General features: G+C 35.1%; 1 protein-coding gene across 1 annotated transcript; it reads right to left on the minus strand.

The window, feature by feature from the left end:
* Window positions 1–4,331: 4,331 nt before the first annotated feature.
* LOC149558521 (L-type lectin-domain containing receptor kinase IX.2-like) lies at window positions 4,332–13,349 on the minus strand. The gene is made up of 8 exons (XM_089830886.1): window positions 13,337–13,349; window positions 10,665–10,855; window positions 10,407–10,515; window positions 9,438–9,860; window positions 8,766–9,136; window positions 4,700–4,882; window positions 4,578–4,630; window positions 4,332–4,461 (listed from the first exon to the last, which is right to left on the minus strand). The coding sequence occupies exons 1-8, from the start codon at window positions 13,347–13,349 to the stop codon at window positions 4,332–4,334; spliced, it is 1,473 nt and encodes a 490-aa protein (XP_089687012.1).
* Window positions 13,350–15,171: the final 1,822 nt, after the last annotated feature.

Below are 15,171 nucleotides of genomic sequence, written 5' to 3' on the forward strand. Positions count from 1 at the left end.
AATTAAGTGAACTGATTCCTGTTGATCTGTTGCAAAGAAAACTTTGACTGATATAAGTCATCCAGTGATGAATGTCGACTTTAGTGGAAAAATGGCTTGCAAGAAATGAATCTCAAGTTAGACCAGAAACAAAATTAGCTCAATTACCAATAAAATCTATCCATGAAAACATTTTTCAACCTACAAAATAAGAGGGAAAATCTGAAACAATATTGATGCGCTGATTACATCAGCCTCAGTCTAGAAACACATAAATGTGGAGAATATGACAGAAAATTTGGTGTTAGAACACCTCATAATTCTGATACAAAATGGATAAAGGATGATGTCGGAACAAATTTATTTAATAATCACTAAATGTATGAGCTAGAGAAATCCAGCTAAATCTTTTAGTATTAATTTTCATTTAATGTAGTCAATGAAACCATTATAGATACACTATAGCATAAATATATAGTAAACTTCTCAAACATATGCGATTGTCTCACAAGTGTCATTTTAATTTTTCTTTATTTAAACATTTTAAATGAACTAATTTTCTCATTGCCTTTTCCCTTGGCTTCCAAGTGGACTGCAGATAAATACTAATATTTGAATTATTTAAATAAATTTTAATAATGTAACTTTAGCTTATTATCAACAAGCAATAAAATTGTTAAATTTCATTGGCCGGTTGAAAAAGAGTTTGGATTAAGCAAAAACACTAGTATCCCAGCTTCGACAGGAACTAATAATTGTAAGGTAAGTGTTTCTTCAATCACAAATTTATGTTCTTTAATGTTTCATTTCATACCCATGAATTTACACATGGTTCATTAATTATTAAATCACATGATATATATTTATATAAACATAAACAAACAAGATTAATTTAGTTTGGTCTTTATTATTGTATTTGATCTAGGCAATACACTATTCAATCAGTTAGTCCTAGTTTCAGCAAATCAAATGTAATTATTTTTATTTTATTTTCATTTTTCATTTGACTAATGTTTAAATGTGAAATTTTAAGTTTTAAAATTATTCAAAGTATTTTATGTTAATTTATTTGGTTCAATTATATTGGATCTTATAGGAGCCAATTTGAAGGAAGCACTACTCATGTTGTACACAAATATTTTAGGATGCACATATATATTAAAATATCAACGATATAAGGGCAGGGGCCCTAGCTTGGTTGGCTAAATCTTCCCTATTGCAAGGGGTTGGTCACGGGTTCTAGTCTCCCCTGTCCTCGTGGTACCGGTGGGCGTGTCGTGCCAGCACTACCGGTCACATTAAAAAGTTTACCAGGCGCACTACAATTTATAAGGGGGTCGTGTTGCACTGATTCTTGCAGTCTAAAAAAAAATATAATAATAATATCAACCATATAAAACATGTTTAATAAATTCTCAATTTAATTAAAAGATTTATACACTAAAATACAATTAAGTTTAATAGAAACTAATGGTTTGAAAAGGACTTGAGATGTATAATTTGTATGAATTCAACTTATTATAACTACATGTTTAGTTTTCAAGAATAGAAACTTCAAATCTAGTTCCTCCTCATTTTGAGGGTTACCTACTAAGTTTATCCACCTTAGCAGTTTATAAAAGACTTACCAACTATAGACTTTTATTCTAATCTTTTAAAGCATAATGATTGAATAGTGGAGCTATATAACAAGTTGGCTACTATTATTAGTAATTTAAGGTTTTTAATTGAGATTTTGAATTTAAGGTTGTAAGGTGTTAAAATTTCAATGTTATGATTTCATATGATAGTAATAGTGACAAATGCAAATCTTCCAATTTTTTTGATTGGTTTGTTTCAATTCAATATTTAAAAGTATTTTTTAATGTAAAAATTGATAAATAATTTTATTTTTATTAATATTATTTATAACTTCTTTTCATTTTTAGTTCATTTATCTTTATGTGGGTTAAATCTTTAAGTAAGAAAGTTGATTCTATAAAAAAAATTGTTACTTTCTTTTAATATTTAATTTTTTTCAACAAGACTATTAAATTGACAATGACAATTTGATGAAAAGAGGACATGTTATGGCAAGTAAACTACTATATCTTTGTATATCAAAAGTACAAGTTTTGTACACATATAGTAGATATCAAGAAAGCTATAATCCTTGAGAACTTCTCTCTACACAATTTAATTCCATGTGAGTTTTGAAACCTATACCTTGAAATCTCATTATTTTAATCCAATTCATTTTTGCAAAAAGATTTTAGCATAGTCAAAATTTCAAACTAACTTAATTTAGACTTTGTACTTGATACTTCTAACACATTCTACAATTAAAATTTATAAATTAAAATTTAAAAAATTATAATAAAAATAGTGAAAAAACTATGTAAGGATGAAAACTAAAAATTCATTACTTTCTTTTAATATTTAATTATTTTCAACAAGAATATTAAAATGACAATAGCAATTTGACCAAAAGAGCACATGTTGTGCCAAGTAAACTACTATACCTTTGTATATCAAAACTAGAAGTTTTGTACAATTGTAGCAGATATCAAGAAAACTATAATCCTTGAGTACTTCTCTCTACACAATCAACTTATGTTTGAAATTTTCAAACCTACACCTTAAAATCTCATTATTTTAATTGAATTCATTTTTGCACAAAGATTTTACCGTATTCAAAATTTGAGAATAACTCAATTTAGACTTTCTACTTGATACTTCCAACACATTCTAAAACTAAAATTTATAAATTAAATTTCAAAAAATTATAACCAAAATAGTGAAAAAACTATCTATGGACCTAAATGATTTTAATTAATATTTTCTATATCAACCAATCAAATGCAATTATTTTTGTTAGTATCATTCAAATTTTTGTATTACTCTAAAAAAAATTCTTTTACTATTCCAGTTAATTAAACAATGTGACAAATACAAGCCACTATATGACACTTGTTAGTTGTTCTTAACTCAAGACTAGTTTTTTTTTTTTGCATATTGTGTATTAGATTTTTTTAAATAAATTTAAATGAAGCAAATTAATAGCAAAATAAATAATTGTTCTTTACATTTATATGAATATATTATTTTAAACTAATTATTTTAAATTTAGAAAGTTTAAGAAATATATTCCTTACCAAACAAAAATGAGATGAAATAAAAAATTATATTGTTTGATTTAGTTCAGATTATAAGAAGTGATATCACATGGTGCATACTCTTATTAGATCCATGATTTTTCATTCCTCAACTTCTTTTGTTCCATTTCCATATCTATTTCTCTATTATTTACACTAGAGGAAAATGAGATTATAATCTACAAAAGTCTCCACAAACACAATCTCTATTATACAAATATGTCACAAGAATTGTAGAGATTGGTAACACAATTTTGTAAAATTTAATAAACTTAATACTTTACAAACTACTACGAATTGTAAAATTTAATTACTAAAAAATAAATTAGTTATAATTGAGTTTAGTAACACATTTTAAAAAATAAAGTAATAACAAAAATATACATTGAGTAATCAATAATTATTTAAAATAAAAAAATCTTATTACAAATAACTAGAATATTTTAATATCAAAATATTTCTTTTTGTAATTTGTTTTTTTTTTAATTTTAAATGTTAGAATTTATCTTTTATTTATTTTACTATACAATATTATTATAGTTCTATTTATTACATATTTGATAGTTTTCATGAATATATTTTACTTATCTATTTCTACATATTACCTCTTAATTTATTTTTCCCTCTGCCTCATTATCTTGTTTTTATCTATCTATTTTCTTCGCTCTCCCTCTTTTTCATTGACATATACATATATATTTCTCTATCTCTCTTCAACTTCCCTCTCTTCTCCTCTCTTTTAAAAATTAATCTTGATTATCTTCTAAGGTAAAAGTTTTATTTCAATCTTTATAATAGCATATTAGCATGTGAATTTTTTAATTATTTGTAATGCTAATAAATCAACAATAGCTTTTGGGAAAGCATCGTTGTGACAAGTATATGTTGTTATAGCTGAATTTTCAGCATTTGATTGTGTGGCAAATTTGTAAGATCATGTGTTGTCAAAAAAAGGTATACATGCATCTCATATTCGAAATCTGCTTAGGAGCCTCTTGCATAATTGAACTAGGTAAAACTTTTGCATATATACTGAAGAAATGACAGGAAAGAAAGCCAATATAAATTATAAAACAAAATTAATTATGTTTTTTATTTTTTCCAAACACAGATTTATAACATGAAATTTCCATTCTAGATTCCCACTTCAATTTGATATAGTCTAAATTGACAAGGCTAGTCGTGAAATGTAGAGGGCTCGACGACAGATTTTCACAACTAGTTGTAGTCGCAAGTAAAAAAACCGTCGACCTGACAACTGGTGAACTTGACGACACCCCGAAAAGAAGCACCACAGAGCTCGACAAGCCCGAACTCATTATAACTGGAGTACACTGGCTGCACACAGCTAGCAAAAAATTCGAAGGAACGTATGGCAGTCCAAATTCACTTCTAATTACCATTATCACCTCTCTCTTTTTTGGTGCACAACAGCCCCACAACAATCAGCCACTCCACATCTACCCCACTTTGAAATTTGCACCAAGTTTCTCATCTGCTGCATCCAGTGCCTTTGCCTTTCCATTTAAATCCCAAACACACTCTACCAGTCTGCAATTGTACTATTCTTCAAGGTTGTGATCAACCTGCCACCTTCCGCATGCAATTTCCTGAGTAACCGCCCCAAAGCTATACACGTCAGCCTCTAGACTGGTCTTCCCCGTTATATAGCACTCTGGAGCTACATAACCCCACATGCCAGCCACCACGGTGGTATGGGAAGCTGCCTGATCACGCTTAATTAATCTTGCCAAACCAAAATCTCCCACCTTGGCATTAAAATCGTGTTAATTATTGTTAGTTGGACAGCTGTTATTTCTGATTCGAAAATAGCAGCACTATTTATGGGTAGCTTGGACAGCTGTTCGTCCTTATCTATGAATAGCGGTTGTATTTATGGGTGGTTTGGACAACTGTTTGTCCACTTGCCAAAAATTAGTAAATGGTTATTATTTACTAATTTTAGTGATTCCTTTTGGACACTTTGCAACCAATTCTATTATTGGCTGTTGAGTTGTCTTAATCTCAGCCGTTGGTTAGATTTAATCTCGGTCGTTGGTTTACCAACAGGAGTAGTATAGAAAGGGGTCATTGGGTCATTTGGACAGGAAGCTTTGCAAGGTTAGCGGAGAAGGTTTGGTGAAGCAATTTGCAGTGTTAGCAAGCAGTCTTGCAGTGTTAGCAAGGGCATAGGAAGAAGCTTTCGTGAAGTAGTTTGCAGTGTTAGCAAACATTCTTGTAGTGTTAACAAGGGCGCAGTGTTAGCGTGGGGATAGCAGTGGGAGAAATTAGGAGGTTGTCGGATTTTTGCCAGTGAGAGACAAGGAATTTTGTATCGCTTGATTTGCTGAAGTTTAATATAATTTCTCATCTGTAGAACTGGTTTTCCCTTAGGTGTTTTTCCAGGGACAATTTGTCCGAAAATATTGTGTTCATTGTATTGCGCATTTCTTTCCATATTTTATAAGTGAAGTTGCAGTTGTGTTATTCTTCGATATTAGCTGGGAATTTATTTTCAGCAGTTTAATAATCATTTGTGATAGGAGATTAATAATCAGTGGCTGCAATAGTTTGATTTTTCACATGGTATCAGAGCATTGTTAAAGGTAGAAGAGTTTTGCCCTAGGAAAGAAATTTTGATCTCTTTAGATTTATTATTGCTTTAAACCCTTGAGATGGCTTCAGCTGGTTTGAGAGATCAGGATAGATTGGATGGTGCCTCAAATTTTGGTGTCTGGAAGGCCAGAATTTCCTTATTGTTGGAAGAGAATGGTATCAAGGATTATGCTACTAGTGGTGTACCTGTACCAACGGATGCAACACAGCTTGTAGCATATAGGAAGGACGATGCCAAAGCGAGGAGGATTATCCTTGATGGTGTCAAGGATCATATTGTTCCACATATCTCAGAGCTAGATACAACAAAGAAGATGTGGGATGCCATTCTAAATCTATACCAGAATGCTACCACCAACAGGAAGTTGATTCTCAGAGAGAAGCTAAAGAATACCCGGATGAATCAGGGAGAAGACGTCACAAGTTACCTCACTAGGCTCAGACTTGTCAAGGATGAGTTAGCAGCTGTTGGAGATAGCCCTAGTGATGATGAGCTAGTAAGAATAGCCCTAAATGGGTTTACTAAACAATGGAGTGTCTTTGTTCAAGTTGTTAGTGGACGAGATACTTTACCGAGTTGGGATTGACTATGGATTGATTTCACTCAGGAGGAGTTTAGACTAAGTCTTGTCAATGGGGCCAACAAGAGTCAAAAAAATGAGGTGGAACAAGAGAACGTTGCTCTAGCGGGTAAAGGGAAAGCAAAGAAGGGATCTAGCAAAGGATCAAATTCACAAAGTAAAAAGAAGAAGAAGGACCTTTCTAAGGTCAAGTGCTTTGGATGTCACGAGTTTGGCCACTATGTCAGTGATTGCCCAGAGAGGAAAAAGGATAAGAAGCAGGTCGCAGCTTCAGCAAGTGCAGAAGAACTCTCTAGCAGAATGGAAGATGAGTTTGCACTCATAGCTTGTATGGTTAGCTCAACCTCACAGTGTGTTTGGTATATAGATAGTGGGGCGTCATTTAATATGACAGGAGTTAGAGAGTACTTCTCCAGTTACAAGGAGGAGGACACCAACATCCAGATTTCTATGGAAAACTTGTCCAAACTCAACCCTGTTGGGAAAGGGACTGTTCAGTTTCAGAGGGAGAATGGAAAGATAATTCCTCTTCATGATATGTTATATGTGTCGGGATTAGGTATGAATTTGATTTCTGTATCTGTTCTTCAGGATAGGGGCTATAATGTACTCTTTAGAGGGACACATGTGTTGATTAAGCACAAGGATTGGAAATCACCCATAACTATTGGAGTTAGGAGTGGTCACCTTTATAGATTGCAGTTTGATACTCCTAAGGCACTTATGAGCAACAGTAATCCTAGAGATCTTGGAGAGCTATGGCATAGGAGGATGGGCCATATTCATCATGGAGCACTTAGATTGCTTTGTGAGATAGTGACAGGTGTTCCAGAGGTGAGCACAGAGCATGAAGATGTATCTAAGGAGAAGGATGTAGATCCCACTTTATATAGACAGGTGATTGGTTCGCTTATGTATTTGGTCAACACTAGGCCAGATATAGCATTTGCAGTTAACTCTCTTAGTCAGTTCATGGTTGAACCAAAGAGAATGCATTGGATAGCGGCTAAGCATGTGCTACCTTACTTGTGTGGTGCAGTCGAGTATGGGATCAGATATGTTCGAGGTGAAGGTATCAGGTTGATAGGCTATACTAACGCAGATTGGGCAGGAAGTACAACAGACAAAAGAAGCACTTCAGGGTGCTGTTTCAGCTTGGGATCAGGAGTTGTATCTTGGTTCAGCAGGAAACAGAAGTCTGTGGCTCTAAGTTCAGCAGAAGCAGAATACATAGCAGCTAGCATGGCGACATGTGAAGCTATATGGCTTCGGAAGTTGTCAGTAGCCTTCTTTGGTCAGAAGGTTGAGACTACTGTGATACATTGTGACAATCAGAGTTGTATCAAGTTGTCTGAGAATCCAGTGTTTCATGATAGGTCTAAACATATAGATATCAGATATCACTTCATCAGAGATTGTGTACAAAGGGGAGTTGTTCGACTACAATACATACCTACAGATGAGCAGGTAGCAGACATTCTGACGAAGGCTTTGGGAAAGGCCAAATTTATCTTCTTCAGAGATAAGATGGGTGTCATGCAGAACAGCTTCCTCGCTAAGAGGGAGTGTTAATTATTGTTAGTTGGACAGCTATTATTTCTGACCCGAAAATAGCAGCACTATTTATGGGTAGCTTGGACAGTTGTTCATCCTTATCTATGAATAGTGGTTGTATTTATGGGTGGTTTGGACAGCTGTTTGTCCACTTGCCAAAAATTAGTAAATGGTTATTATTTACTAATTTTAGTGATTCCTTTTGGACACTTTGCAACCAATTCTATTATTGGCTGTTGAGTTGTCTTAATCTCAGCCGTCGGTTAGATTTAATCTCGGTCGTTGGTTTACCAACAGGAGTAGTATAGAAAGGGGTCATTGGGTCATTTGGATAGGAAGCTTTGCAAGGTTAGCGGAGAAGGTTTGGTGAAGCAGTTTGCAGTGTTAGCAAACAGTCTTGCAGTGTTAGCAAGGGCACAAGAAGAAGCTTTCATGAAGCAGTTTGCAGTGTTAGCAAATAGTCTTGCAGTGTTAGCAAGGGCACAGGAAGAAGCTTTCGTGAAGAAGTTTGCAGTGTTAGCAAACAGTCTTGCAGTGTTAGCGCAGGGATAGCAGTGAGGAATATCAGCGAGAGAAATTAGGAGGTTGTCAGAGTTCTGCCAGTGAAAGGCAAGGAATTTTGTATCTCTTGATTTGCTGAAGTTTAATATAATTTCTCATCTATAGAACTGGTTTTCCCTTAGGGATTTTTCTAGGGACAATTTGTCCAAAAATATTGTGTTCATTGTGTTGCGCATTTCTTTCCGTATTTTATAAGTGAAGTTGCAGTTGTGTTATTCTTCGATATTAGCTGGGAATTTATTTTCAGTAGTTTAATAATCATTTGTGATAGGAGATTAATAATCAATGACTGCAATAGTTTGATTTTTCACAAATCGGAATCGAACATTATGTTGCTTGCCTTTATGTCTCGATGGACGACACGCTGGTCCCATTCTTCATGTAGATAAATGAGAGAAGACACTATATCACAGGTGACACTGTATCTTTGGTCCCACTGCAGAGTATCCTTCTCCTTCCAAAAAATGTGTCTATCCAGACTCCCATTTGGCAAATATTCATAGATAAGAAGTAATTCTCCCTTTTGATGGCACCATCCTAAAAGCCACACAAGGTTACGGTGTCTCAGCCTACTGATCGTTTGCATTTCAGAAACATACTCCTTTCTTCCTTGTCTCAAACCTTGCGCTATTTGTTTGACAACCACCGCCTCTCCGGTGCAGGGCAGGATGCCTTTGTAAATGCTGCCGAAGCCTCCATGCCCAAGCTTTTCTTTCTCACAAAAATTTCATGTTGCGGTGCTAAGATCGACATAGGAAAAGCTTCGGGGGCCACGAGGACATCATTCATCAAGCTCTGGATCACTCTCTTCCCTCACCTCACCTCCTCTTTCATTTTTTCAGAAATACTGCGACCACCTAACTATTATATAGCCACATAAGACAACGACAACGAACAATGGACATATCAAAAAAACTTGGACAATAAATCTTCTTTTATCGTGATTTTTAGTTCCACCCATAGCAGCTCAGACTTCCCACGAATGGTTAGAAGAAAAATTCCAAACTCTCACCACATGTCTCAGTGAAGTGTCCTGTGGAAGCCGACAAGCCAACCTTGATGTTTTCTGGTAGATAGTCGCGCAGACCTATTATACAATTAAACAGAGGGCTTTTGGATTTATAAGAAACAATGGTGTTGTTTGGATTACAAGAGAGAAAGACAGGCAAACTCTTTTCTACACCATCATAATCCACCCAGGCATCCCATGGTTTACCGTTTAATAGATACAGGTAGCAAGAGGTATTGAATAGTCTGGGGTTGTTGAGAGAAACAGTCAACTTTGAGAATATACTATTGATATCAATCCCAACATGATTATCATTGGGATCCATTTCGTTGTTGTAAGTGTCAAACTCCAGGGCAACCACGGGATGGGGAGATCCATTATAGGTTTCCACATTGAATAAGCCGAAACCTCCGCTTGAAGCATTCTCTGGTTGTTCCAACTCGAGAGGTGCCAAGAAAATGCAAGCTCATCTCCATGATTGTCATAAATATTGTTGTTCATGTTAATAACGAATTGGAAATGGGTAGAAAAGCCAGAGCCTGAGGATCTATCCCATAGGGGAATAGATTTATTATAAAATGCCCAGTCATTGCTGCCACCTAGCCTACCCGATGCTTCATTTTTGGTAAGCTATTGTAAAAGTTAGAAAAGCAATAAAATGCGCAAACAAGAATGCAAAAATAGAGTACGCAGATTTATCATGGTTCAGCCAATAAATCCTACATCCACATTGAGCAAGAGAATATATTATTTAATTCAAAAGTACATCCACAAGTTACAACGAATAGAATATATAAAAGAGCTTCAAGCGAGACTCTTGAATGTCAGCAGAGGAATTGAAGAGATAGAGTCTCTTGGAGGGAATAATGAAAAATGGTTGAGCTTCATATCCCCAACAATCCAACCACTGTTGTAACAAGCTATTCCCCTACTCTAAACCTTGCTATCACATGCTAGAAATGCTGAGAGAACCTTGGCAAAACTCAAACTTCTCTCGTGTTACAACCTTTGTGAGGGCATCAACTGGATTTAATTTTGTGTCAATCTTGATGACTTGAAGTTTTCCTTCTTTAACCACATGCTGAATGTAATGATAACACAAGTCAATGTGCTTCGAGCATTGCTAAGATGTATGATGCTTGCTCATGAATATAGCACTATTGTTGTCATAGAAAAGGTTAAAATTTTATCGTTGCAAACGCAATTCTTTTACAAAATCTGCAACCATACCATCTCTTTGGCCCCCTCGGAGAGAGCCATGTATTCAGCTTCAGCAGATGATTGAGCGACTGAATGTTGCAATCTAGAGCCCCAATTGATCCCTGCACCAACAAATGTGAAAGCATAACCTGAGGTAGATCTCCACTTGTCTAAATCACCACCAAGATCTAAATCTGCGAACCCTTGCAATGCTGGCTTATCTGTTCCAAAACATAAAGAGAAAGTAGAGGTGTCTTTAAGATACCGGAGAATCCATTTAACTACCTCCCAATGAGGCTTGCCAAGATTACTCATAAACTAGCTAACTACTCCCACTGCATGAGCAATATCTAGACATGTAGAAATCATAGCATACATAATGCTACCAACCGCTGAAGTATAAGGGATTCCCTTAATGAATTTTGTATCCTCGTGTGTTGTGGGACACATTTAGTAGTCAAATGAAAATGAGATGCTAGAGGGACACAAATTGGTTTGGCATTTAGCATGCCAAATTTGTCCAATACCTTCTCAATGTATTGCTTTTGACATAACCAAATTTTCCTTGTGGATCTATCCCATGAAATGGTCATCCCAAGTATCCTCTTAGCTGCCCCCAAATCTTTCATTACAAATTTGCTTGCCAAATGCTTATTCAATTCATGAAAAATCTTCATACTAGTTTTGGAAACTAACATATCATCCACATATAGTACAAGAATTATAAATTCACCTATGAGCAATTGTTTATAATAAACACATGGATCAGCCTCTAAGCATATGAACTTGTGCTCAACCATAAACTTATCAAATTTCTTGTACCATTTCCTGGGGGTCCACTTCAGTCCATACAAGCTTCTCTTCAATCTGCAATAAAGATGCTCCTTTCCTTTTTTTACAAAGTCTTCTAGTTGCATCAAATAAAGTTCTTCATCTACATCACCATGTAGGAATGCAGTCTTGACATCCAACTTCTCCAGCTCAAGATCCCATGTAGCAACCAAGCCTAGAATGGCTCTAATAGTAATCATCTTGAATACCAGGGAGAAGATCTCATTGAAGTTGATGCCCTATAGTTATCCATATCTTTTGACCACTAATCTGGCCTTATAACAAACCGTTCCGCCATCTTCTTCCTTTATTTTATACACCCATTTGTTCTTTAGAGATTGCCTATTAGGTGGTAAAGGCACCAAATCCAAACTCTAATTTGTTATCAACAAATCCATTTCCTCCCTCATGGCATCTAGCCATTTTTGTGAATCTGAAGTTATATAAGTAGCTTTGTAATTGTAGGCTCTAATTGATCAAACACTAGTAAGGACAGTTCTGCCTCCTTTACTACTAACAACTCATAATTAAAGAACTTTGCTAAAAGTTTTCTCTATCGAGATGATCTTCTGAGTCCTTGAGAAAATTTTGAATTTTGAGGATTAGTATTTTCCTCATTCCTATGGAGTGCACTTGAATTAGAGTTATTTCCCTCTAAATTGCTAACTACAGCTCCTTTCCGCATGTTCTAGATGTTTATCAACATGGGTTAAGAGCTATCAAATGGCTTTGCAATTGCTGGTTGAATAGCAGTTGAGGGAGGCAAAGCAGCTACTACAACTACTGGCACATTGTCTCCACATGGGGAAGAAAAGTCCACACGTGAAGGGGGTGACATAACCCCCTCAACTTCTGTTATTATTTATTACAGCAGTATCTATTGTTAGACCAGCATATGAAGAGTTTGAAGTACTTGGAAACACCACATTTGGTGTGTAGTCATCATGTTTATTAGGAAAAATAGATGTTCAGTGCCATCTCTAATATCTTTTTCACTTGAATTAGATGTAACAGAGATTGGTGAAAATAAAGTCGCAGGAGAAATGAACTATTGACTTCCACTAGTATATGTCTTTGAGTCATTGTTTTTCAAAAAAATTGTGGGCACAAATTCTTCCTCTAATGTTGATTATAGCTGCCAACCTAGAAATGTCTTCTCATTAAAGACAAAATCTCTGCTCCTGATGATTTCCTTCTCTTTGTGATCCCAAATATGAAACCCATATTGATCCTCACCATAGCCCATGAAGATACCCTGCTATGATTTAAAATCCAACTTGGTTCTTTTTTCTTTTTGCACATGGAAAAATGCTTCACACCTGGATGTGAGAATAAGAAATTCTTTTGCCTAACCATTCCTCCTTTGGAATTCCAAAGTCCAATCATGATGAGGGACTCTGATTAATGAGATACACCACTATGTTGCATGCCTTAGCCCAAAATTCCTTACTCAAGCTGGCATTAGAGAGCATACATTGAGCTCTCTCAAGAATTGTTCTATTTAACCTTTTTGATGCTCCATTTTCTTGTGGACTAAATGGAACAACCTTGATTTGATGGATACCATTATTTGCATAAAAAGAATCAAATTATGAGGAGCAAAATTCTCCTCCATTATTACTTTTTAGACACTTAATCTTGTGTCTACTTTACTTTCCAACGAGGCCTTTAAAAACTTGAAATTTAGAGAAAACTTCTAATTTCCTAGAGAGCGTATGAATCCAAAATTTCCTTGTACAATCATCTAGAAAAGTACTGAAATAATTAGCTTTACCAAAAGAGGTTACCTCAATGGTCCAAAGACATTTGTGTGAACAAGCTCCAAGGGTGTGCCCTTCTTCTCACTACTAGTCTGCAAGAAGTTGACTCACCTCTGTTTGCCATAGAGACAATGTTCATAGAATTCTATATCAATAGATTTCAGCCCTAGCAGTTGATTTCTTTTTAGCATTACATTGAGTCCTTTCTGATTGATGTGCCCAAGCCTTTGATGCCAAAGCTCTGAGTTATGTCCACCATTGTCATAGTAGCTCCCACTTCACTGTTACTTTCTAGAATATATAAACTCCCAAATTTATCTCCTTTTGCAACTACCAAAGATCCGTTTTTTATCTTCCATGTATTAGGATTGAAGAATGTATGATAGCCTTGAGTATGAAGTTGAGAAATGGAAATTAGATTTCTCTTCAATTTTGGAACATTTCAAAAATCTTTTAAAAGTCATTACCCTCCTCCATGGGATGGTAATAAAATATCACTTTTCTCAATAATGTCACAAGCATTATTGTCACCGAAATAAACTTTCCCAAATTCACCTTCATTATAATTTGTGAACAACTTCATGCATAAGAAAGCATGAAAGGATTCCCTGGAATCAAGTACCCCTGATTCTGAAATAGTATCACTTGCAGCAAGAACTAAAATCCTTGGTTCATACTTCTCATAAGCAGTGTTAGCTTGACTATCCCACACCTTATCTTGTGCCCTTTTTAAAGCATGATAATTTTTCTTTGAGTGGCCTGGTTTTCCACAAAACCAACAATCCCCTTTGCTTTCTTTCGAATCTGTCCCTTTTGCAAACTTCAATCTTCCTCTATTGTTGGAGTTTCTACATCTTTGATGACTCCTTCCTCTATTGTCAATGCTTACTGTTGTTGAGGCTTCACCAGATGAGGGAACATCACTCTTTCTTCTCATGTCTTCACCAAGAAGAGTAGCTGCAACTTCATCAAAAAATAACTTTTTCTTATTGGGAAGTGATGTGCTTATGGCTGTTACAACTCCATCCCAACTGGATGGAAGAGAACATAACAATAAGATAGCTTTGTTTTCATCACTTCATGGCATGCCCACAAAATTTTCTTAACTGATTAGAGTATTAAACTCATTGAGATGATTTGCTATATTACCACCATCCTTCATTTTGAGACTATAGAGTTTCTTCATGATGAAAACCTTCTTTGCAACAGACACCATTACATAAGTAGTTCTTAGCTTGTCCCAAACTACCTTTGTTGTTGTTTTTGTTGCAACATTAAGGAGCACATTTTCAAATAGTGAAAGAAGAATTGTTGCTCTTGCCTTCTTGTCCATTTTTTCCGAATCCTCATTAGACATCATGTCTAGTTGCTTCCATTTCCCCTCTAAAGCAAGTGTCAGATCTTGCTTAATTAATAGAGACTCCATTTGCACCTTCCATAGGCCAAAACTTTTTCCTATAAATTTCTACACTTTTACCTCCTCCAAGATCCTAGAATTTCAACCCTAAATTCTAAATAGCAATACCTTGCTCTGATACCAATTGTAAAAGTTAGAAAAGCAATAAAATGCATAAACGATAATGCAAAAGTAGAGTACACAGGTTTATTATGGTTCAAATAATAAAGCCTATGTCCACACTAAGTAGGAGAATATATTATCTAATCCATAAATACATCCACAAGTTATAGCAAATACAATATATAAAAGAGCTCCAAGGGAGACTCTTGAATGTCAGTAGAAGAATTGAAGAGATAGAGTCTCTTGGAGGGAATAATGAAAAATGGTTGAGCTTCATATCTCCAATAGCTGTTTCATGCCTCCTTGATTATTCTCTTTGTATTCAACATCATGTTCTCTTTCAATAGCTATCATATGAGGGAAGTTAAAGCTAACACTTGTTGAATGTGTGAATAAAATTAATGAAATAACGAAGCAAAATAAAAGT

Source organism: Cupressus sempervirens, chromosome 5, assembly GCF_028749045.1.
Source record: "Cupressus sempervirens isolate cs-2001-9-10 chromosome 5, ASM2874904v1, whole genome shotgun sequence".
NCBI lineage: Eukaryota > Viridiplantae > Streptophyta > Pinopsida > Cupressales > Cupressaceae > Cupressus > Cupressus sempervirens.

What these genes read in the sequence shown, in the direction of transcription:
- LOC149558521 (XM_089830886.1), bottom strand. An exon ending in CCGAGGGGGCCAAAGAGATG is followed by an intron (nt 10,516 to 10,664) that starts GTATGGTTGCAG and finishes CATTACATTCAG; the next exon opens with CATGTGGTTAAAGAAGGAAA. An exon ending in TCGTCCATCGAGACATAAAG is followed by an intron (nt 4,883 to 8,765) that starts GCAAGCAACATA and finishes TTTAATGCCAAG; the next exon opens with GTGGGAGATTTTGGTTTGGC.